The 26,792-nt window shown below is 38.6% G+C and overlaps 1 protein-coding gene across 1 annotated transcript; it reads left to right on the top strand.

The window, feature by feature from the left end:
- Positions 1-472: 472 nt before the first annotated feature.
- On the top strand, positions 473-21,754 carry kitb (KIT proto-oncogene, receptor tyrosine kinase b; the record flags this gene model as incomplete). The annotated part of the gene is made up of 21 exons (XM_079238279.1): positions 473-586; positions 2,714-2,989; positions 3,068-3,352; positions 6,549-6,688; positions 7,350-7,518; positions 8,063-8,252; positions 8,333-8,448; positions 8,701-8,815; positions 9,578-9,765; positions 10,370-10,476; positions 11,202-11,328; positions 11,411-11,515; positions 11,595-11,705; positions 12,411-12,549; positions 12,636-12,703; positions 12,816-12,907; positions 18,777-18,899; positions 19,207-19,318; positions 19,551-19,650; positions 20,683-20,788; positions 21,611-21,754. Exons 1-21 carry the CDS (start codon positions 532-534, stop codon positions 21,752-21,754), a joined length of 2,868 nt encoding a protein of 955 aa, XP_079094405.1. The 5' UTR covers positions 473-531.
- Between the last annotated feature and the right edge of the window lie 5,038 nt (positions 21,755-26,792).

The raw sequence follows: 26,792 nt of genomic DNA, 5'->3' as shown, positions 1-26,792 counted from the left end.
ACCAATAATAGTTGTCATCATCACTGCAGGATACTGTCCCAATCCATAATGTGCACCAATTCAAAGTATTCTGCAGTGTTTTGAATGAAAATGAATGATCTTCTTGATTAACAGAACATTGTTTCCCGGTTATATCTCAGCAATACAGCGTGTAAGGGAATTCTTCCTAGATCTGTCTTCACTGCAATGACTGTAAGAGAAGCTGGGACGCAAACCCATCCTTGTTTCCGGGTAATAACCGATTCACCACCTTTGGCGGGTGTCCAGCCAATGCGGGACAGATGGAAAGGAGTGGCAGACGTCCTGAGGAGGACGGAGGAGAGGTGCTGCACTGTTTCTTTAAACGCCACTGAGCTCCATCGGAGGGAGTCGGAGCCTGCAGGATCTTTGTGTCAGTGCGCTCGTTTCTGTTGGAGGTGTTTGTTGTGTGTCATTCTGCTGGATGGGATCTGCTGTTTGTCAGCACGGGATGGTTCTTTCTGCGCCTGAAACGCATGGAGTAGAATATAAGGCTGTCAAGACCGCCTAATAATGAGGTACCACTGGCTTGTTTGTGCCTCCTGTTTCATATTCCTGCTACTAACAGGTAAGAAAAGCATCCAAGTTCATGTTTAGTTGACAACACACACTTTATTACGACCGTCTCTCGTCCGTTTACATCTGTTTTATTGATCTGTTCAGTTGGACTGATAATAATAATGATCTCAAGCACTCTTGTTTATTTATTTATTTATTTTTCTCCCACTTATTTGTCACACATTTCTTCGTTTCCAACTTGCGCTCCGTGTTTTGCTGATGTCTGATGTCTTTTGTCCTTTATTATAGGGAGGCAACATCGCACCACTGCGCATGCTTTCGTTTGTCTTTCCAAAGAATTTAGACAGTTTCAACATAGTTCCTGGAAACATGTTAAACGGTGCAGTCCTGACAAGCTGCCACCAACTTCTCAGCTCTTATCCGACAGCATTTGCATAACCAAACCACTGGTTTCCCCCCCTCTTATTTTGTTGGCAACAGGTGTGTGCGTATAGTTTTGCACGCGCACACACTTGCAGGTTACGCTTGTGCATGTTTGTGCGTGGGTTGTTAGAAGAAACAATTAATTATTTATCTTATCCGAAATGTAAGTCAGTAGGTTGCACCAGAACAAAGCAACAAGAAAAAAGCGCACATTTCAATTTTTTTTTTTTTTTTTTTGCCCCCTTCCTGATTCCGTTGCCCTCGCAGCTGAGATCTTCCAGCTTTTTTTGGTTTTTTTGTAAAGAGTCTTGAATTGAGTCACCGAACAGCCTCAAGTTTTTACGTGAAACCTTTAGCCTGTTTAGTATCATCAGCTTATTCTTCCAAATATTCAGCTAGAAGACATGCGCCCACTGCCTGCTCTAACACTGATAGTCTATTGATGTTTTTGTGCAGAGAGAGAGCATCCAGATGCTTCTTGATCTCTTGAGTTCCACTCCAGCCTGAGGGCATAATAGTCACATGAAAACCCTGTTCTTAAAAAATGATGCTTATCATGTGGAGATCTTGTTGGGGGCTGCCTGGTAAAGGCGGTCGAAATGAAACGAAAATGTTAGTTGAGTTTACTCATCTGAAGGGGAGGGATAAAAGGGACTTAATGCAGGATTACTCAGCAGGAGGATTGCTCATAATTATTGATTGTTCAATTGAGCAGTGGTGGTTAGAAAGCAGTGTGTCCTGAGGGGCTCTGTGCCAGTGATTACATCCTATTTAACTATCACATCAGGACCCCTTGATTGTTTTTGGTTCTGCTCTGTTCCACAACTGAAACAATCAGTCAAAGAATTGATTAGTCAACTAAAAGAAAGTAAAACAGATTATTTGGATGTTTTGGCAGCTCAAGCAGTAATGCAAACACTGATTTGTTGCTACTTTTCCAGCTTAAAGGGGCAGTTAAGGATAAAACATTTGCATTGATTGTATCTAAGGGCCAAACATAAAGCAAGCTCATGACTATTTTTTTTGCCTAATCTAATTCTAGGATATGTTATTAATTAAATAACAGAAAGCATGAATTAGATCATCTGAGAACACATCTATAAGAATAATCATCTTTATTAGTCCACATAGTCTGGATATTTGCACCGTCTGTAAGCATTCAATTCAATTCAATTCAATTCAACTTTATTTATATAGCGTCAAATCACGGCAATGCCATCTCAAGACGCTTTACAGACAGAGGGGAAAACATAATGAAAGCCAACTCATAATAGCCTATATAAGGAAACCAACAGATTGAGTTGAGTCCAACTCAATCTCCCATCCTGAGCAAGCACACTGGCAACAGTGGGAAGGAAAAAACTCCCTTTTAACAGGAAGGAAACCTCCGGCAGAACCCGGCTCAGGACAGGCAGCCATCTGCCTCTGCTGTGTGGGGGGAAGAGGACAGAAAGACAACAGACAACAGGAACTGCTACTCCCGGCCAGGGAGACCTGCTGAGACAGGAGACATACATGTTAATGATGCAACACTGTTATGGGGGGGTAAAAGAAAGAGATAAAGAGAAAAAGAAAGAAGCTCAGTGTATCAGGAAATGTCCCTCAGCAGTCTAAACCTATAGCAGCATAACTAAGGGATGCTAACCATCCCTAGCCAAGAGGGGGAAGCTGGAGTTACGTAAGCATGACAGCTTTTATGAAGTATCATCCAAGTCGAGCATGCATCAATCATACGGTTTGCCCTCTGTTCCAGTGTGGTCTGAGCCAATCATTTCCCCTAGTGGGCCTCACATAGTGGTTCCCAAGAGGGGGAAGCTGGAGTTACGTTGCCATGACAATGCCACAACGTCTGGTTCCCCATCCAAGCTGAGGTGGCAGAGGGAGAAGGCACGGCGGCTCGAGGGAGAGGTGGAGGAGGGTGGAGTGGCGTCTGTCAGGTTGTCGGCAGTGCAGAACTACCACATGGGTCGTTATGTGTGTGTCAACAACAGCACGTTAGAACACAGCTCGATCTATGTTTACGTGAAAGGTGGGTGTTCAAGGCTTGGTTGGAGGCTTGCGATTGGCTACAGACACTGAGAGTTTCTTCTGTCCTTCATCTCCTTAGACCCCCATAATGCTTTCCAGCGCACCATGGTGAATGTCATTCTGGTGCGAGCAGGTGAGAACTGCACCATTCCATGTCTTGTGACCGACCCCGAGGTCACCAACTTGACATTGGAGACCTGTGATGGACGACCTCTGCCCTCTGGCATGAGTTACCGCAGCAACCTACAGCAAGGCGTCATCATCAGCAACGCTAGAAAGGAATACGAGGGCTGCTACGTATGTGTGGGTCAGCTCGGCGGAGTCAAAGTGATGTCAAGCCAGTACACTGTGGACGTTCGACTCGGTGAGCGATGTGATGTTTGACAGAAGTGAGATGTATGGTTCAGGTCTGTAAAAGTGTTACATACCAGTGTTCCATGTGGCATAGCTACACTAGATTTGTCTCGTAAGTGTTAATGAAGCGGAAAAGGGAGGATGAGAAGGAACGCAGCAAACACTCTATGGGCAGGTGTTATTAGGAAAGAAGCCATCTTTACTAAAAAAAAAAAAAAAAAAGTAGAAGAAAAGAAGGGATCTGCTCTAGGATTAACTAAAAACACACATCCACTAAGGTGGGGAAAGGAAAAGGAAAGCATTTGCCTCTGGAATACTAGATGTTTGTGTCTCCTATTGATTTATGTAGCTGCCTGGTTTCTGTTGGGGTACTGAGCAGCCACATTTGAACAATACATGTATTAAGTTAAAGAGGTTAAATAAGGCAATCTGAAGTCTCACATACACTGACATTGAATTAGCAGTGAAGGTTGCACAAAGGGTTACAAAGAGTAATCTTTTTGTTTTTAGCTTAGTCTTGATAAACAAGGTCTTAAAACCAAGTCCATGTGTACTTACCTGCTGCTGTGCATGTTTATGTTTCTGTATGACTAAACCACCTGAGTTCCTCTCATGATGAACTTGTACACAGAGAGCAGACTAAAGAATGCAGGTCATTTTTTCCAAAATGCTGAAATAATGAGTTTTCAGTCTTTTATTTGAATTATTAGGTGAGCGATCAGGTTGCAGCCTTTTACCATACTGTGAATCTATATGGAATCTTGCTGCTTTGTCTAGCATGATGTTTATTAGAATTTATAAAATAATTTATAGAAAGAAACATAAATGCAAACAAATTATCAGACAACACAGGAAGTTAATATAATTGCATCACTGTACGATAATTTGCTAACACAATTAAAGCAACAGGCCTAGTTGGAAAAACTACGCAAACTGCAGCCATGCACACTCATTCCTTTCAGTCTCATATAATAACACAAAGTAGACTGAGGTTGACGTGTCTGTATTGTAACAACAAATTAGTCTATGTGATCATAATCATCTATAGAGATGACATGCCCAAAAACTGGACACAAGATTCTTATAAATTATGTGTATTTTGTACATTGAACATAATTAAAGCACCCCTCTGTCAGTTAACAGACCCCTAAAACAATCATGTATTTATGTTCTTTTAAAAATGTATATTTAAAACATTCAATCATACAATGGGAAAAATCACCTGCAGTCCAATAGTAAAGCATATGATGACAGGTTGGATGAAAGTGAAAGTAGGGGTCGATAATGGCAAGAATCTGGCAGTAAGATATGTATCACAGTTTGAGGGCAAGATAGATTGCAATACTATAAGCGAGACGATATATTGTAATTTTACTTTACTAAAATTTAATGGTAAGAAAATTGTAACTCAAAGCCGTAACAACGTAATGAATTAGAACACAGGGATCTACCTTTCACTACTGAATAAATAAAACGCTTGTTCTTTTTGTGCAAGATCAGTAAACATCCATTGTTCATAAAAAAAAAATTGATACAGTGCTTTGGAATTGATATAATACTGTCAATCAAAATATTGCAATATTTCAGAATTTGACTATTTTCTTACACCCCCTAAGTGGAAGCATGAGAATGTTATTCTATTCACTTGCTATTCACATTAATACAAAATGCACCATTTGCCTGAAAACGTTGGTTTACGTAGCTAAAGCCTAGTGCTAATTTGGCTAGCTCCTTAGCTAGCTAGAGCTTGTCAGATGCTCTGCCAGAACAGAGAACTTTGTTCTTGAAGTGGCAAGAACAAGGGCAAAATGAATTTTGGCCTGATAATTTAGTTTTTCACAAGAAACTTCATCTGCTGTGGGGAGGGGCTGTTCCTTTAAACTGTTCAACCTTTCTTGAGGTGTTTTTTTCCACTTCAAGCTATAAGTTTTCTGTGCTTGTGGGGTATGTAATAGTCTTAAGCGCTAGCTCAGCTGATTCCTTGGATAGCTCAGGGTTTCTATGTATTCTGAACTTTCAAACTCCCAATTTGCCAAGCCAAACATCAGCTCTCTTAGCTCCTTAATACCTTCTGGTTCCATTGGCCAAGACAGCTGATTTAGCTAACTTCTCAGCTGAAAGCTAGCTAAGCTAAGTCTTTGGCTAACTCCTGATCACTGCCACTGCTGAGTCTCTTTGTTAGCTCAGCTGAGAGCCATACTTCCTTGCTCTGCTTTGGTTTTCTCCATCAATATGCTAACTTTTCCTTAAAGCTTATGCTAGCTTCTAATTACATTACTTTCTTCAAGCACACCAGTAAAGCCCCATCAGCAAATAGGTAGGATCTGTTCCCCTTATCTTCCACATTAAACATACTGACCTTGTCTGGTTGTATTTTGCTAAAACTGTAGGTGGTTTCCTGCAGATTTAAAGCTCAAATCCATAACAACAATAATAATACCTACTGTGCTCAAAGGTCATGTAAGGAGATTAAACAAGTAACAAGGTTAAAGTCTCGACTTTTTTGAGAGGTGGACTTAAAATTGATGTCAGTGGAAAAAATGCATTTGTGTCCTTTGTACTCCATCAGCACTTGCAGTCCTGTCTGCAATTCAAGAGTAAAAGGAGACAAGGTGGAGGCGTGGTGTAGGCGGGGGGGAGTATGTTTTTGTCCTTCTGACTGATGAAGAGGGAAAGGAGACATGTGGGAGGGAGGGGCCAACACCGGACAAAGCTGTGCAACCAAGCATAAAGGCTGTGTTGAGGTTAAGCAGAATTACCGCAGGACAAATTACAACAAGTGACTCGACTTTTGCATATAATGTGGTAAATGTATCGTGTTGTTTATGTGCATACTGTTTGCATATTCACACACTGCACACTTTTGTGTGCCATCATGTAAATGTGAAACACTGGTTGCACAAGGTTATTTGTCTTGGTGTATAAACACAATAGTCGTTTGACGTGTTCGTCTTTACATATCACTCAGACAGTCCACATTTTGATGAAATGGAATTTAATATAAACATATTTCCAATTTAGACATTAAAATGATTGTTAATACTTTTCACCTTGGTTGGTGTTGTTGCCTGACTAACTAATGTAACAAGAGCAGAACAGTTAATGCACGCTGTTATTAAAACACTGTTATTAAAACAGTAATGATGACAGCGTTGTGGTTTAGTTATGATGTTATCACAGTGTTGGCTTTGTGTTTCTTGATCCAGTGCCAGAGTTGCGCCCTGTGATCACGCTGTCCCAGAAAGACACCGTTATCCTAAAGACAGGAGAGCAGTTTGACCTGACTTGTAGCTCCACCAATGTCAACCCGGACTTCAGTCTTAAGTGGGACTTTCCTTCAGCAGCGGTAAGATTGATGTTAGGGATTTGTATGCAGTTCCTTAAGCAAAGGGGGATTGACTGTCTGAATGTCAAACACACTGTTATGCCTCATAATGCAAACAGTTTTTTGAGTTTAAGACAGTACTAATGCATGAGGATAGTGCTACGTGATATTTATTAGACAATAAAAGCACATAAAAAAAGAGGATTAGTAATGATACAACATAAAGACACAGATTTCTGCTACTGTGTCCTAAAGTTCCTTTTACTTGTTATGTGTTTTTGACATTTTCTGGCTTAAACCTTTAGGTAAAAATTGTGTAGAAACTGTAAATGTTATCATGCAGGTGTGAGCATTAAATGACATTAAAGGGAACTTTCATGTGAAATCAGGCATTTCATACAGATTTACACAGATTTATTTGCATTTTTGAACAAATATTTTAAAAAGAAATCCTTTTTATTTCTCCCATTTATTGCTTTGTTCTCATACTGTACTTCCACAGTTTCGTTCTGCATTTAGCGACAGCTGGAACTTCTAGGTTCTTGTTTCAAATGAGGACAAATCTGAGAAAGTTTTGTTTACTCAGATTTCATGAATTAAAAGCTTGGCACGATTTAAAGCTACTATAGTACAAGTGATGCAACACCTGTTGGTATATAACCCGTCTGCTCATGATTTGCAGCATCCTGATGAATCCCAGAAATCACACATCCTGTCTGGTTTCCGTGGCTATCAGCGTTCCACCTCGCTGCTCATTACGGCCGTCGACCAATCAGACTCAGGCACTTACCGCTGCCACGCCCACAATGAAAGAGGCAGCAGTGACGCGGCGCTGCAGCTGGACGTACGCGGTAAGTCTTAAAGTTGGTAAGGTGGATTATTTTCTTGTGTTGGACGCCTGTAGTTCAGGTGAAAGAGCAGTCGTCTTCCAACAATTCCAGACTTCCCCAACTGCATGCTGAAGTGTCCTTGGGCAAGGCAGGTGCCTATCTGGAAATGAGTGTGTGTATTTGTATTTGTATTTATTTTGATCTCCATTAGCTATTGCAATACAGCTATTCTTCCTGTGTGACTATGACTTGTAGTGTAAAGTGCTTTGAGTGGTTTATGTGCCTGAAAAAGTTCTATAACTCAATATAAAGAGAAGTCTAATAACTATTTATTATATATCTGTGTGTGCACAAACACAGGTGATCTCATGTACGTCACCAGAAACAACAGCACTCTGATAAAGCAGTTTAAAGCTATAGTTCATGTTATTAAGTACATGCCATTTGCATTTGTTTATTCTAAACTCGATGAGTCGGGTAACTCTCGTTACGGTTTGACTTGAGCTTAAGCATGAAGCTCAAAGTCTTTGTTTTCTCAACAGTTTAATCTCTCCCTGTTTTTCAGATCAGGGGTTTATAACTATGATAGGAGGTCCGGATCCTGTTCAGGCAGATATAAAAGAAGGGGAAAGCCTGAGCCTCAGAGTGGAATTTGACGCCCATCCTGCTCCCCAGTCCCTGTCTTGGTCTTTCAACGGCAAGCATCTCCTCAACACAACAGAGCACGTTATCACAGTTCACCACCGTAAATACAGGTGCGCTGAGCCAACGGCACGCCAGAACTGCCCCGCGGGACTCTATGTTCATGTTTATAATGCTGTGTTTGTTTAATCAGATACATCAGCGAGCTCAGACTGGTGCGGGTTCTTGGCTCAGAGGGCGGGATCTATAAGTTCTCAGCCAATCATGAAGATGCGTCTGTTGATCGTTTATTCCACGTTTACGTCAACAGTAAGTAGTCCACTCATTTGTTTCATAATTCAAGCTAAATTTCTGAAAGTTTGTACATGAAAGTAACACTTAGGATCTTTGTTTTGGTGTTCATCTCATTCAGTTATACAAAGAAGCCCCTCCATAAAACAATGCAGTAAACGTACCATTAAACCTACACATACAGCTTTATATAAGAGATTCCTGTAGATAGAAGATGAAGATTACTAAAGCATTATTAAACCTCTCATAAAGTTCATTTTTGTCTTTAAGGTAAGCCTGTTATCATCGCCCAGGAGGGGCCAGTTGATGGACAGGTGCGGTGCATCGCTGCAGGTTATCCGGTCCCTAAAATCAGCTGGTACTTCTGTGAGCTTCCCCGCACCAGGTAAGCCAAAAATATACCGCGATCTAAGGACATCCTTGTTTTGTTTGACTTCTAGATTTAGCTCCCATTAGAAAAGGCAGCAAAGACATTATAAGGTCCTGCTGTGCAACGTCCGACACATTTTCCGGTGTTACTTTATCATCATCCATTAGTCCTTATGTCTTTATTTAAACATGGAACTAAAACGAGACAGACGGAGGAAGGGGTTATCTACAGTAATGAATGTCCGTATAAACAATAAGCGACTAATTAACATGTTGAATTCATTGTTTTATGAAGATGATATCAGTTTATTGAATCTTTTGACTAAATAAATTATAATAATAATAATGATAATAATAATTAAAAAAAAACAAAACAGTTTATTTTCTTGTGGTAAACACTAGGTATTCTTACAAAGAGAAAGTTTTTCAACAATACAAAAGTAGGCAACAAATAAAGACAAATAGCATCAAAATGTTCACATAAAGACACATAGAAGGCAGGGTCCATCTGTTTGGACTTAACCGTAATACTTTATCTAACTGTCTGAATATGGCAAAAATAAAAGGAAAGATTCTTAAATCACAGAAATAAACAGAAATAAAGGAAACCAGAGCAAAGAAAAAGTAATTGAGCTTTTATACAATAAGATGTCATAGTGTCATGCGATTATTTATTTACTTTTTTTTTGTCTTTGTTAAATTTAAATGCTAAAACAGGCAGGAAAATGTTGAGAGAAATGTAGAAGAGACACTTTGATCAATTCCGACTTTCTAACAGGTGCTCACACCTTCCCAATGCCTCCCAGTGGGAGAGCCCGGAGGTGGCCATGCTGACTGAGTCGGCCTTTGGCAGGAGCGAGGTGGAGAGCCGACTGAATGTCAGCAAGGAGCACGCTCAGTACCACACCCTGGAGTGTGTGGCCTCTACAGAAGGAGAAGAAGCCTACACACTGTTCTCCATTGGTGGTATGACACACACACACACACACACACACACACCATTAACTGTATAGCTTACACACATGTAGCTGATGCTGCAGAAGTATCTGTGAAGGAGGAGGAGTGGGGGGGGGTTATCTTGTAAACCATAAAACTTAAAGACTTTGTATGAATACTTAGAGAGGTACAAACCCGTTGACCCTGTGTCTGCAGAGGCCAGGTGTGTGGTTACTGGTTACAGATTGAATAAGATTAGCGTATGCTGACGGTGCAGGCTGGGATTATATGGTGTAGACTCACTAATCCTTGTCACACAAACAAACACCACTGCTGCAGCTGTCTGTCGTAACAGTGGAGGAAAAGGATGTGGCTGTGTAATAGTGTGTGTGTGTGTGTGTGAAAAGAAGAGGACGTTCTTTCAGTCCCCGTTCTGAAAGAATGGCATACACCCCAGGACTTTTAAATCTCAGTTCAGTCGAGTTCATGCAGGATAAATGTGCAGGATATGCATCACATCAAGCCCAGAAGCACACAGATGCACGAGATGTGTGTGTAACTGCCAGTTAAAACCGCCAGTAAAAATCTTGTTTATGCCTAAATGTGATCTTGTTGGGTGTGTGTTTGTTCCCAGAACGCATCGTCCCCCATAAACTCTTCACACCCCTTCTAACTGGCATGGTGGCTACTGGCGTCTTTCTCAGCCTCATTCTAGTGGTGCTACTTTACAAGTACATGCAGGTAAGAGAAGAAATAAGCATGCATACAATACTACTGCTGCAGATGTAACTTAAAGGGGTTGTAAATCTCACGTCTGCGGCCATAAATCCAGTTTTAACCTGCACAGCAGTTTAGAGGCATCAATGTTAAATCGAGGCTTGAGCAGCTCTGATATACAGTTTGCTTCAGAGGAAAGGAAATGGCTTCAGGAGCTTCTGGCAGGGGGCCCATTCTCATTGGCTAATAAGGCCTGCCTCTGGGCTGTGCAGAGCATGGTAAAGTCAGAAGCATCCGTTTGACGATAAACTGCAGAAGAGTGAAAGTGTGTCCTTTTAATGAGCATGAATGTGTCCTAATGAATTCGAACAGAGTCAATCACCCATTCACGGTGCACACATGCTGCAGTTAAAGAGGTTTTTTTTTTTGACACTCTAATCACACATCAAGTCATTAATTCACCCCCATGAACAAGCTGCCTTTATTGCACTCAGATGAGTCAGACTCCTTGAGCACCAGCGCGTGCGTCCAAAGTGGGATGCTAAAGGCAAAGTCTAGACGCAGCCTGTCAACCAAAGTGCTCTAAGGGAACAAAACTCGGGTAGAAAAGCAGCGAGAGAAGGTCAAAGATATGAGTTATATCTGTGTAATCACTTCTATCAAGCAATGCCGGGAAACTGAGCTAATATGAGTTTTCTATTCATAAATCTGGCCTCTGGTTTTTTTTTTTTCCCCTCAAACTTCTCCAGAAACCAAAGTTTCAAATCCAGTGGAAGGTCATTGAGAGCATCAATGGAAACAACTACATATATATTGACCCGCTTCAGCTACCGTATGACCTCAAATGGGAGTTTCCCCGACAGAAGCTTCGCTTTGGTACGGCAGCATCCATGTTTTGTTATCATTGTTGAGAAGTCTGGAAAAATGCTAATAAAGTTAATGTATGTGATCTTTACAGGTAAAACTCTGGGCTCGGGGGCTTTTGGAAAGGTGGTAAGGGCCACGGCATACGGACTGTGCTCTCCAGATACCGTAACCACCGTTGCTGTAAAGATGCTAAAACGTAAGGATTTGACATAATAGCATTGTGCACAGTGGGGAAAATCACATTTTCTAAAGGACTTGTGATGATATCATCTTAGCTAACCCCCATTCAACGGAAAAGGAGGCACTGATGTCAGAGCTGAAGGTTCTGAGTTACCTTGGTAACCATGTGAACATTGTAAACCTGCTGGGAGCCTGCACTGTCGGAGGTGAGAGGAGTCTTCATTAACGAAACGTAGTTAACTCAGCAGGACGTGGGACATATTTTTTAATTCAATTTGCTCTGATTTTCATTGGCTGCATGAGCTAAATCTCTTCCATCTACTTCTATCGTTACTGTGGCTCTTATTATCATTTATTCATTAAGTGTTTTTATGGTAGTTTGCGTGTTTGAGAGTTTGCCTCAAAAGCTTTTACACATACTTATACGTTTATGTGCTGACTCACTGACCACATGAAAAAATCCAATACGATCCTGCTCCGATATGAAGACGTGATGCAGTTTGACTTGCCACAAATTTGCTGTTGATCAATATCCTTTACCTGTCTACCTAGACCTCAGTATTGATTGTAATGCGGCATTCCTATTGAATTCCACTGAGTATGCTTTTGTGACAGACACACCAAACATCATGTCTACCAGGCATGTCTACCACTGGGAAAATTAGTTGTGGGTGTTTTGAACACAAAACAGTAATTAGGAAAATCTGATGGGAATATGTTCATTGTGTCCAATTTTTGTGTCAGATGCAGGTGTTATAAAATGACTAACATGGTATAACAAATACCAAACCACCACCTTTTGTCCTCGTTTCTTCTTTGTTCCACTTTTGTCATGGTTTAAAAACTAGTGAATGAGTCTTTTTTTTTTTTTTTTTTTTTTTTTTTTTTTTTTACTCTCTGCATCCTTCCAGGCCCAATTTTAGTGATCACAGAGTACTGTTGCTATGGCGACCTCCTCAACTTCCTGCGAAGAAAAAGAGAGTCCTTCCTAAACTCCCAGGTTGGAGACGGTTACTATCGCAACGTCTCGAAGCAGACTGAGCCAGCGAGGTGTTTATGTGTGCAAATTCCTAACTGGGATTACAACAGAAAGTGGGTCATTTAATGCTTAATGGTGTGTTTCTGTGTGTGAATAGCAGGGATGCAACTGGTACGGGATATGTGCCGATGCGGCCCTCTGAGAAGGAAAGGTCCTCCCAGTCAGGTAAGAGTGTCATTCTTCATTTCCAATCCCAACGCAGCAAATAAAACATGAAGCTGTGCCTGTTTAAGCCTTCATTTCATTCACTGATGCTGACAGTGAAATCTCTGCCTAGATGACATAGATGAGCTGTCTCTGGATGCTGAAGATCTGCTCAGCTTTTCCTACCAGGTTGCCAAAGGAATGGAGTATATTACTTCCAAGAATGTAAGGCTTTAACATACCGTCTTCATATTTATTGAGCAGTTATAGAGCAGATTTGAAAGTGCTGCCACTAGTAAATAAATCATGTTATGGATCTGGACCAGCAGCCGTGCAGAAAGCTCCATGTCAGCTGGTGGTACATTTACAATCAGAAACACAGCGTATTTGCTTTCGCTCAGGCTCTTATACTCCACATCATTGAAGCCAACTTCCACATGATGGAATTGCATCAATTAAAATGTAGAATCATTCTGTCATCGGACTCTGCGGCTTTCCTCATCCACGCGCTGCTTTGCACCATTTTTCAGGGCACTCTTTTATTTTTTTCCCCCACTTTTCTCTCTAAAAAACACTCACAGTTCTTATTATTTCATAGACACAAGCAGCTGAATGTAAATTTGCAGCTTTCTGCTGAACATTATGGATCATTTGGCAACAGAAGGAGAATCAGTGGCATGTTAAATAAAGCTATAGTCACTATTTGATATCACAAACAAAACCCTAATGGAATCTGTTCATGTATTCATCATTTAGATAGTTTCAGTTCACTCCACACACATAAAAGAAGGACTGGTAAACAAGTAAACAAGTTTACTGGTAGTAAACTTGTTTACTAAACTCAGAGTCTTTTTTTGCATTTCTAAAATTGTCCAGGTCTGCTAAGATTTCAAGATTTTTTGGGATGAATCATTCCACCTATGGGATAGTAGAAAAGACAAATCCAAGAATAAAGAGAAGCTAGTGCAGGGGTGAGCAGCTCCGGTCATCGAGGGCCACAGTCCTGCAAGAGTGAGGAGTTTTCCTGTTGCAGCACATCCAGATACCTGTCAGACTTACTTAGCTGACTTGTGCAGATCTTGAAGTCAAACTCTGCACAAGTTTGCTCATTATCTATTGATCTGAATCAGGTGTGTTGCAGCAGGGAAACTCCTAACAATTGGCAGGACTGCTGCCTTTGAGGACCTGAGTTGCTACTGGTTTTAAATAGTGATGCAGCAAACATACCAAAACTAAAACATGACACTGCTTGACGTTTTAATATTGCTCTAACGTTATTATTACCATCCTCACAAAAGCAAAACAGTCCAGGCAAAGAGATGCATGTTCTGATTTCTCAGTAGTTCCCTGGACTATAAAGAGCAGAAACACTTTAGCTGTTTTCAGCACCAGATATTTTCATGACAAAGTCTTGAAAGATTGGTTTGGGCTTTTTACTTCATTGTTGTTCATACAAGTACATCACTGTGGGAGGTTTTCTGCTCGAGATCACTTTCCAGAGCTGAAATGAGAGGGATGAAATGAGTACTGGTTGTCTAGAGCATACATGATGCAAAGAAAAAAGTTTTCCTTTCAATAAATGAGGTTAGTCATTTTACTAACATACTGCATCTGTTTGAACATGTTCACAACAGCATGGAGCGAGCAGAAGGTAGCACACAGAGCTAAACAGGACAACACACACACTCGCAAACAGTGGAGGTAAATGCTCCAAATACTTGCTGTATGTTCATACAGCATCTCAGCAGCTACTGGCCACGTTTACATGAGTTTTAATTCTTCTTTAATTCCAAATAAAAGTGAAATCTGGTTTGAACAGATGAAAAATAACCATGTAAACACCTGATTTGGAACTAAACCTAATACTGAACTAAGTGGGTGGTTTATTCCCATTTCAAATGGGATTTGATTAATTCATCTATCAAGCTCTAATTTAATTCCGGTCCTTCTGCACATGTTTGTTACTTTCTCCCGTCATGATGACACACACACATACTCCACGCTGCACTCTGCCTCTCGTCTCCAGTAGCTTCTCAGCTGCTGAAGAAAGCTCGCATCGAGCTGGTACTTCACAATTATAATCAAAATCAAAAGTAAAAATGGTTCTTATTATATGGTTTTTATGTTGTAGCCAAAAAGACGAGAAGCAGGAAGTTTGCTAAGTTCATTGTGTCAAACTTCTGTCCAATCTGAGGCCCTTCCAACTCCCAGATCTAAAGCGGAATTAGGTAAAAGCCAATAAGCTTGTTTTCCATGTAAACCTCATTTTAGAATAATATATTAATGTAAACTCTAAGGAGAATACTTTTATTTGGAATGATTACATTCAGAATAATTAATTCTGAATTAAAAACCATTCAGTAACTGCAGCCATTGTTCCAGAGGTTTCACGAGTCGCCTGGATAGACAAGCTCTGCAGAAAGCTCAGTGGGAATGTGGACATGTGTTCTCACATGGCACTGCTTTGGAACATCTTTACAACATGTTAGGACAGCGGTGCACGCATGAAACCAGCTTGAGTTAAAAGGAAACTTTAAACTGGGAAAACAGGAATCAAACGGTTCAGTTTGAGCTGAAAAACAAGTTTAAGCTATTACATCTGCTTGAGTTAAAAAATGGAACTGCTGCTAAACAATGTGTTATATTTAACAATGTTTTATCAAATAACTTCAGAGATTTAGTTTTTTTTAACGTATGAGTTATGTTTTATGTTCGATGGTGAAGTTGCTCATCATGAGGACAGGTTAAAGGTTAGATCTGTAATTCTTACTACAGTTAAAAAGTCTTCGCTGTCACAGAAAGTCCTGGAGGTGGAGGCACTGGTTTATTTTGTTTTGTATGGTCACAGTGGGTGGCAGTAAAGAGGCACGCCAGGTTTATTAAATGGCAGCCGCAGGTGTTGCGGGGCTTCTCATTTAGCTTGGGTTCGAGAATATGACAATTTTTATCACTCTCACCTTATTCGTTATTTGCACCCTTTGGATTTTAGTAAAACGTAATCAGTCAAGTTATTATTATCAGCAGCTTGGAAAATAAACAGGAATGTCCTCCAACATGGACAGCGACTCATTGGACTTTTTTTAGAAGCGCATTAGAAACTAAATCTATCCCCTCACCCAGCTGAGTGACTTAACGTCTCAAAGCAGCCATGTGCCCAAGCAGCTGCTCCTACATGCAACCCTGCTCTGTGCTGGCTCGTAACCAGCAAGTCTCACATAATTTGTGATCATTTCCTGCTTGTGTTGTTCTCATTCTCGTATGTAAGTTGCTTTGGATAAAAGCATCTAGTAATTGACTGTAGAATGGAACCAAATAGGTAAAAACCTGAAGCCGTCTCCGCCTCCAGTCTTGGTAACGCTGAGCTCCAGTGACTTTTGGGACCAGAATGCTGACTGTCTGACTGAGCGGGGGGGTCCACCAAGTGGGCCACCAGGGCCATGTCATCCACAACCTTACAAAGTCATGTTCCTCTTCTGCTACAGGTGATGAGAAACACAGGCCTGTTTTAAAACACTGATGGTCTGCATTTAACACCTTTAGTAAGATGTTATCGAAGTCTGTCTTGGAAAAAAAACTCCTGAAGGTTGGAGAGGCGGTGCTGCAGGCAGGGTGTATGTCTGAACGGCGTTAAAAATGGAAGACAAGTCCATGAATTAAATCATAGTGTCTGCAGAGTCCAGCTGTTTGCTGACGCAGTCAGAAAGTGTGACTGTACACCACGTTTTTCCCTGCTAGCTAAATGAAGCAGAGCCGTTACATGCTAGTCACTCGTTTCCAACCTCACCATGATTGTCTCAGTCAAGAAAACGAAACTCCAGGGTTGACTTTGTTATGAAAATCAGTTAAAGGAGGGGAAATAGGAGTTTCAGAACCTACAAAGAGAATTTATTTCAGCTAAACAAGACTTTTAAACATATCTTTATATTCTAGATTATCATGAAAAAAATTAATGCCAGGCCTCCCAACAGAAATAAATACAATTACAGGAATATTAGGCAATGCATATAAGAACATAACGAGAAAACTAATACAAAAACTCTGGCAAGGTTTAAAGGCTAACAGAGAAACATCAGCGTTATAAGAGATAAATAGGAAAACAACTAAATGTGGAAATAACTGATGATACGCAGCAAGGTACATCGACTTCCAACATGTTGAGAACATTCTCTTGAAAACATACAGTCAGATTTTTTGTTCCACCCAAGATGAAGAAGAATTCGCTGATCTGTTCTACAGTCGTGGTGCTTTTCTCCAACGTGACTTACATCTGAGAGTGAGAGCAACACAAGCAAGAATCCAAACAATAAGGGACATCGTACATCACTGCTAGTCAGACTGCTGTGAGTCCAGTTGGAAGCAGGTGTTGCCACGTAGCGCTAGTCCCCACCCCTCCATACAATAGTCCCTTTGTAGTACCTTGCTTGAGATTAAGCGGAGAGCAGGATGTGGATCATACGCATGTTTTTTGACAGTGTATAAAGATGATGTTTGGAAACATGGCCCTGTGATGAACTGGCGACTGGTCAAGATGTACCCTGCCTCTCGCCTGAGGATTGCTGGGATAGACTCCAGCTTTCCTGTGACGCAGGATTGGACTAAGAGGTTAAGAAGATGTTTGGAAACAATTGAAAGAAATACTAGGAAACCCAAAACATGTACAACTCAACTCAACTCAACTTTATTGATAAAGCCCTTTAAAACAACCGAAGGTGGGACAAAGTGCTGTGCATCAGAGTAAAACAATTAAGAGATCAATAAATAACACAATAAAACATTCGATCATACAAGGAATAAAAAGATAAAATAATAAAACAAAATAAATCAATAGTAAATAAAACCAATAAAATCAAAATTAAAACCAAAATATAACTCACTGACCAGAAGCAGACTCACAGTGGGTTGAAGCCAAGGAATAAAAATGGGTCTTAAGTTTTAAAAATGGACAGTAAGTACAGTTTTATTTCTGGGACATTTAGCCGAAGTTGCCACTTCAAACATGGACCAATGTTTAAGATTCATTTGGCAGCTTAAAAAAAGGCTAATACACTAAAATGGTGCAATCAACCCACCCACCTCAGAGAACTGGGAAGAAATAGTGGATTTAATTTACAACATGGAAAATCTTACATATATTATAAGACTTTCATTCATTCATTCATTCATTTTCTGAACCGCTTATTCCAATTCAGGGTCGCGGGGAAGCTGGAGCCTATCCCAGCCAGCTTTGGGCGACAGGCAGGGTACACCCTGGACAGCTCGCCAGTCCATCGCAGTATTATAAGACTTCTTATATTAAAATGTGAAAACCTGTGGAAAAAATGGTCCGTATACAAACACAGTCATAGTCGTTGCTAACCAATGTGCTCACTCTGTTCTGTCCTCCTGATATTGTATTTTATGAAATGAAAATGGAAAATAGAAACTTTAATTTAAAATAAAATAAAATAAAACTCATCTCATAATGATCATTTAAGGTAAAAGCGCGGCTGATTTCCTGAGGCAATGAGATAAATGATCCTATCGCATAAAAACAAGCTTTGTGATCGAACTCATCAAACCACTTAATATACCTTTTATCTATGTATCTCTTTAACTAATATTATCTTATGAAATACTCCTTATTACCTACTTATGGGAAAGTTTAAACCTCCCAGTATAATCCCGGATACTTTGTTGGGACCTGAACGGGAGAGTAAAACATCTAGTAAAGATGTTTCTAAGTGTTCGCTACTTTTTTTGTTAGTTTTTTTTAAACCATACTTCGAGAAATTACGCAACATCTTCTGTAAACGCTTTGAAAGGATTCGTACTTGTGACTTTGATAAAGGGCAGACAGCCTTTTATGAGTAACCAGTTCAACTGATTCCCAAGTGTTCAGAAATATTTGAATGTGCCTGTAATTGTGCTGACCTTTGCTTTTATTTTCTTCCATTGTCTTGCTTTTCTTTTGTAAAACAAGTTTGCCTTTTGTGTTTGAAAGCGTAGTGACAACCTTTACCAGCCTCGCCTCGTTGGTATGCGTTGCACGTGCCATCTGCAGACGCCACTTGCTGGGTCAATACTCATTTGTTTGTTTGTTTGTTTCTGTGTGCAGTGCATCCACAGGGATCTTGCAGCCAGAAACGTTCTGCTGACTCATGGCAGGGTGGCTAAGATCTGCGACTTCGGCTTAGCACGAGACATCACCACCGACGCCAGTTATGTTCTCCGGGGAAACGTGAGTCTTGTCTATCAGTCTATTCCCTCCCTTCCCGCCTCCTTTCATTGTTCCTTCCTTGTTTCTGTCTGTTTGTTCTCTGTCTGTAAATCATAAAACTCCCACGCAAGCTTCTTTTTACTCGCTGAAACAATGCAAGTAGTGCTTGAGTGTGAGCAAAGCAGGGGGAAAAAAGGATTAGAATTCATTAATTATCATCAATTATTTGTCCCAAACTATGTGGTTCTTACTTTTCTGAGTTAAATCTATGTTTAAATACTCTATGTGAAAATTTTAGATCCATAACACTGAAGTTTTTTAACTGTAGGCACGTCTGCCAGTCAAATGGATGTCTCCTGAGAGTATTTTCGACTGTGTCTACACCTTTGAGAGCGACGTGTGGTCCTATGGCATCCTACTCTGGGAAATCTTCTCTCTGGGTAACATTTCCAGTTAAAGATGTGCTATAGCTTCTGTTTCATAATGCCCGAGCCATTATTATCATCAATTTGAGCTGACAGGAGCCTCATTAGGGTTCGCAACAACACTCTCAAGCAGCAACATCACTTAGAGAACTGAGTAATGCAATCAAGTCATATTGACTCAGAAACCAGCAACGTTGCATGAATCCATATTTTTCTTTTCCAAGTGTGTTGTGTGTTTGTGTTGCAGGAAATAGCCCGTACCCTGGGATGCAGGTGGGATCAGCATTTTACAGGATGATTCAAGAAGGCCACAGAATGAACAGGCCTGATTTTGCTCCCATTGAGATGTAAGTGAGAGTTACGGTTCTTATGATATAAAGCTGTTACGCAACAAATTAATCAGTTTGATTATTGACCTATAAAGGCATATCAAAATAAGTTTTTAGATTGAAGTACTATATTTTCATAATCTTCCAAACTATAAAAAAAGGCAGCATATTTGTTAAAAATAGCTCGCTTTAGTGTCTTGAACTATAGCACAATGGACAGATGTCCAGATGTTGCTGTTTACATCAACTAAATGGTTTTAATCTGATTTGTGCTTCAGCAGGACCCAACAGGACACGTCATACTATTCTACTCACCATTGTTTGTGTGTGTGTGACTGCATGTGTGTTGCATTTTCACTCAGTGATTTGGCATACACTGTTGTCGGAAGAAAACAATGGTATCACATCACATCACATATATATATATATATATATATATATATATATATATATATATATATATATATGTATATATATATATATATATATATATATATATATATATATATGTATATATATATATATATATATATATATATATATATATATATATATATATATATATATATATATATATATATATATATATATATATATAGCATCCAGTTTTGATAATTAGCCTTGTCCCCTGCGCACAGAGATTTCTCCTGGTTTTGTGAATATTTTAATATTTTTACACCGAAGATGGTGGGATCTTGAAAGTCTTGACAAATTTTATACTGAATATTTTTCTGAAATTATAAGAGCCTTTCTGAAATGCTCCTTTAATACCCAATGAACCCAGTTAGTTGTCAAATGCTCCTCCAGTTGCATTTCTGCCATTTACTTTTCCAGACTTTTGTTGCCCTGTTCCAACTTTTTTAATGTGTTGCTACTATTACATCAAAAATAAGTTAAGTTTTTCTATGAAATGGTAAAATGTCCCAGTTTTTTATGTTCTAATGTGGGTTTATGAGATTGGGAAATTATTGAATTCTATTTTTATTAATTATGTTCCTGTTGTGAGCGTGTAACCAGATCCAGAATGTAATTCTAACTTCATGTCTGCAGGTACGACATGATGCTGTCCTGCTGGAACCACGATCCGCTGAAAAGGCCTTCCTTTAGAAAACTGGTGGAAAGAACTGAAATACTGTTGTCAGAAAATACTAAGAATGTAAGTAGCAAAACTAATTTTTATGTTTTTGTTTTTTTTTAAATTAATAAAATAATTTTCTGTCTTTATTTCTTTAGTGAAAATAAGAAATGTTTCTCATAAAATAATATTTAAAAAAGGTCCTTTGTCAAAGTAAAAAGTATAGATTACATTGGTTATGATCAATGTTCATGGCACCTCCATATCTTCATATTTGACAAGCAGTAAAAAGATTAATATTTGGATTGTTCTGTGCACTTTGCCTCCTCTCCCTCACTTGCTTTTCATACTTTAAGACAGAATGACATTTTACACGTAAAAAACAGATGCCTGTAAAATAAGCTGAACTTGACTAAAGTAATAATAAATAAAAATTTTATGAAAATTGTGACATTATTTTCTAATTCTGGTTCAATAGAAATATTTTTTTTTAAAAAGCAAACAAATAAGATAATTTATTACATATTACATCAGTCATAAACTAATATTTAGTTGAACAATGCTTTAATATTTCCGCTCCAGTCAGGTGTTTTCTGTTCCTCTCAGTCAGACTTCTGCACCTGCTGACAGGTATTTTGTCCCACTGTTCAACAGAAAAGTGCTCTAATTTGTCCAGGACACATTTGTTTGGTTGTTTTTTCTTTTTTCAACTAAATTAAATGAAAAAACAGTGTCTTATATTACTAAATTATATTTTTGCAAATTTTTAGTTATTGTTCTATTTTTAAGTCTCCAGTTATTTGAGTGACTGTTGTAAATTTAGCCTTTTCTTTAATAAAAGGGGATGAATACACATGAGCACAACTGTATGTACCTAAAACCCAAATCTCTTCCACTTTGCAGGTGTACCTGACACTGAGCAACGCTCCAGGTGCTCCAGAGCAGCAGAGGGCAGCATCACGGAGGCTGAGCTCAGTCTGCAGCACAACAGCCCCAACGCAGCCTTTGCTGCAGAGCGCAGCTGATGTCTTCCTGGACTATGTCTGAAAAACACCCTGTTCATGCTCTTCTACTGCTTCACTCAATTACACCCATTCAACCTGATTGTCAAATGCAGTCACGTCAGACCTTAAACACACACACACACACACACACACACACACATTGTATATAAACAAGCCTGCACTGGCCTCTCAGCCTCTATCTACTCTTCCCATTGGTGTATTGATCTTTGTGGTATTTCAGGTGCACGTCTATATAAAGCAGACTCCAGCACTAAGTGGCCATCAGATACAGCATCACCTCCCCAGCAGTGGGGGGGTTGGCTCACATTCAGCCTTAGATTACATTTTCAGATGCTTTGGATCTTTGGGAAAACAAAAGAGTGAAAGTACATGTACATATGTGACAAAATAAAGATGATGTTGGACTTTGGATAAGATATGCAAATGATGCTGTGAGTACTAGACTGTGTTGTGTTTGTTTTCCAGTTTTACAGGAATGTTTTTTGACTTTTTGGGGGCGGGGGGTTAGGTTTTCTCTGCGAGTCCAATGAGAAGGCTGATACCAGTGAAATAAGCAACTGAGTCACAGTAAAAAGGAGCTGGTCTTTCTCAGAGGAATGAAACACGTCCGGCTCCATTTCTGCACTGCTTCAGCTTTATATTAAAGGACAGGCATAAAAATGTTATCATTCTTCTCATCTCAGATTAAATATCAGATCACCGGATTTGTAAAAAAGTTGTTGTGTTTTTGTAAGGCCTTTAAATGCAGTCTTCTCTGGAAGGACCGGTGTCTTTAAAGAGAAACTAATGAGCCATAAACGCGGCATGCAAACAATTATCCTGAATGACCATAAAATGAAGCCATAAGTTACATGAACACCGATTCCTTCCTGTGTGTTGTAGCTTTGAATACTGTGACTAACTGTGATATTATTGTATGTATTTTATGGTAATATTAACCACCTTAGAAAAGCCGTTGAGGCCAGGGGTTTAGGACTGACTGTGTGCTTTTTATTGTTAAAAATGTATGCAATGTAAATATAATAGAGATGTGCCTTGTAGGGTTTTGTTTTGTTTTTTGTTTGTTTTGAATATTTGATGCATTTATTTGTGACGTTGAGGGGCATGCAGAAGTGAGTTTCTGCACTCTGGTTTTGAAGTTCTTGCAGTTTTGATACAGTTAGTTGACTTGTAATAATAAAGTACATGTGATGGTGGAACCAAATGCACGGTGTCGGTTTTATTCGTTTAGTCAGTTCACTGTTTCTGTCAAACAATTTGGCACAGTTTTATAGTGCTGCCAAAGTTTCACTGTTAGTTTTTATAAATTAGAATTATGTAGATTAATCAAATACTTGTTCTCTTCCCTGTTATTAGTTTATGATGTTTTTGTTATCTATTGTGATAATTAACATTTTTTCTTTTTTCAATTTTCTATTATTTTAAAGTTCCTTTATATTACTTATATTTTACTATATTTGTCCCTTTCCATTATTATAATTTCTTAATTTTTTTTTATTTACTGCTGCTTTTATTTCTACTCTTAATTATAGATGCTCATATTACAAGATTTATTGTTAAAATTTAAATAATTTCCTTTAAGTATGAAGTATGACACCTATGAAATAATATAGAAAATATATAACATTAATATATATCTTAGAACATTATAACCTATTTCCAACTACACACGCACACACACAAAAAAATTATATTATATATTTATATATATATATATATATACATATATATATATACACATATACATATATATATATATACACATATATATATATATATATATACACATATATATATATATACACATATATATATATACATATACATATACATATATATACATATACATATATATACATATACATATACATATATATATATACATATATATATATATACATATACATATATATATATATATACATATACATATATATACATATATATATATATATATACATATATATATATATACATATATACATATACACATATATATATATACATATACATATATATATACATATACATACATATACATATATATATACATATACATACATATACATATACATATATATATACATATACATATATATATATATATACATATATACATATATATACATATATACATATATATACATATATACATATACATATATATATATACATATACATATATATATATACATATACATATATATATACATATACATATATATACATATATATATATATATATATATATATATATATATATATATATATATATATATATATATATATATATATATATATATAAAAATATATAATTTTTTTTTTTTTTTGGTCACCAATAAAAAGCAAAAAAATAAGATAAAACAAAAGCAAACAAAACACACAGCATTGCCAAAATTCCCTTCATTGTATGGATGGTGATATTTCTTCAGCCATTCCACCAACATGGCTAAAAAACATAAAAACAGACCCAAAAATTGCTTAATATCTGCAACTGTTTTTATTTTCAAATTGACCATGAAGGGACAGGGCGGGGCTATAATAATTGCAAACATTTTTGCTTCAAAATATTGATTATTATAACATTTGACTTTGGGGCTGATAGAGGAGCACAGTTCAAGAGCAGAAGAAAGGATATACATACTTACAGTACAGGTAAGCATAGCACCATTTTACACTGAATACTGGTGTTCTTAGCTTTGTGTATGTGTACAGTATTATACTAGAACTAGACTCTTTAGAACAAAACTGTGGTAGAAAAGTGACAGGTGTATCTGTGTGGAAGGGCGGGGAGGGGGCCCTCGCTGTCTTGTGAATGCCGTCCCATTTCAAATAACCAAATTGTCTGTTTTCAACAGCTTATGAACCCTTTTCAACCAGGTGTCAAACACACATCACTGCTAAAAAGAAAAAAAAGAAAGAAAAAAAATAGACATTTGCAAATAGTGAAACATTGTTTCCATGACAAAACCTGTAAATAAATTAAAAAAAAAAAAAAAAAAAAAAAAAAAAAGATTGTATCTCAGATTGTAAATGTGGAACAGTGTAGTGAGAACGATCTTCTTTCACACCCCTCCTTTTCCTTCATAACAAAGCCAGACAAAAGTTCTCCAAAATGAAGTTACAACATCCATTAGTCACTTTAAAACACCTTTACATTCTTTGGGCTGGGTATCAGTGACACTAACTATAAACATTTCAGCGCTGACCCATCAGAGGGACCCCTTTAACACAGTCCCATCTACTGAGGTTTTACGTTTGCTAAGTTATGGGCCAAAGACCTGACTCACACAAGACCCTCGTTAAAAGTTCTCTGCTACTCCTAGTTGAGGACAATCTGAGTTAAATCTATACTTTTTCCTCTGAGGGTTAGTATCCGAGACCTGTCTGATGTGTAGTTAGTGTGTGGTTAGCAATCTGTCCCTATCTTCTTCACAGCCACACAGTAAACAGGTGCTCTGCATCACCTACATGCATCCTCTCCGCTCACGCGTCTGCTTCCATATGAAAATACGACGGGCTACAGTGACAGTTACCATGCATACACACTCTCGCTCGCACAAAACATGTATTCAAGTTGAGCTGTCCCACACACAGGCTTGCACAATACTGAGCCCAACCAGAGAGGACGTTTCTTAAAAATTACTTCTTTATACTGCAACGCAAGAACTGATTGGCTATCGCCAGGGGCAACCAATACTGACCCCCAAGTGATACAAGTAGGATCAAGGAAAGGAGATGCTATATTCACACATACAAAACACCCACACACACACACACACACACACACACACACACCGTCTTTCCAACACTCAGACAAAACAACACATTCTGAATGCTCCTTTGCCAACGATTACGCTCCACCGGTCCAAGGCTTTTCTGTTTGATATGGCTTATCACTAGTACATAGACCGAGCCCACATCCATTTTTGTCTTTAAAAATGGACCAGGGCCCATTCCTGGCTGCAACTGCTTGTTTGAAAACTGAGAAACAAGTGAACTGAACTGCATGAGGGTTTCTGAGGCTTGGAAGAGAATGAAGGATGAAACACTGATGATACAGTTGACCACGAGAAGAAATCCAGACTTTCTGATGCAGCGAATTCGTTCGTTCCAATCAGGGAAAATGGAAGAAGGGTTTTTAGATGCGCATGCTCTGCAGTAGCTAAACAAAACGCCACATTTACTCCTCTGCGCGGAGTCTACCCCCTTTCGTTTCTACGCAGACGAGAAAACAGGAAAGGCTTTTTTTGTTATCTGTGTCAAATTTGACTGAGCTACCACGCCCTGACATCATTTCCTCTGGTCTTTGTCGCATCACTGTCTAATCCTTCCTGGTCTGATTCCAGACTGAGGCAGAAGCAGGAAAAAAAAGAAAAAAAAGAAAGAAAATACAACTTTCCACATTCCTGAGAGAACAAGTACCATCCAGCAACTTCAAACCCTTACTAAGTCAAACATCATAAGACACGAGGGGCAACGAAAACACACACACACACCTCCACATGCTCACCCATTCGCACCAGGATTGTATTCTCAAATAAACCCAGCTCACAGAATCACACTTACGGATTACAAACAACTAGGTCTCGACAGTAATTTACTGCACACAACCACATCAAGTGCTAAAAGTTGTCAGGAGGTTTCAGGAGGATATACTGTTTGTTACGTACAGGGTTCTCCGACTGGTAGAAAATAATCCCTACTATATACACACACATGAACTTTATTAGGGGTATTATCTTGTTGGAAAATATATACGCCTTTTAAATATTAAAAAAAAAAATTAGCTATGTTATTGGCACTTGGAATCACTAAACCCGTTATACGTCCAGTAATCATCCTGCAAATAATTCAGTTAAACTGTCATCTATCTTTCTTGTTGAATATAATTTGTAATTACAAAGTTAAAAGATTCATTTTTGTCTTGGAGACACAGTGTTTAAGAGCAACTTTCCCAACGAAATAATAATAATAGTAAAAAAAAAAAAAAAAAAAAAAAAAAAAAAACCCAAGCCCAACCATTTCTTTTTTTAAACACAGCGACAGAACTTTAAAGC

Source organism: Telmatherina bonti, assembly GCF_933228915.1.
Source record: "Telmatherina bonti genome assembly, chromosome: 3".
In the NCBI taxonomy this organism is placed as follows: Eukaryota; Metazoa; Chordata; class Actinopteri; order Atheriniformes; family Telmatherinidae; genus Telmatherina; species Telmatherina bonti.
The sequence above is the reverse complement of the archived record's forward strand: the minus strand, read 5'-3'. Positions and strand labels throughout refer to the sequence as shown.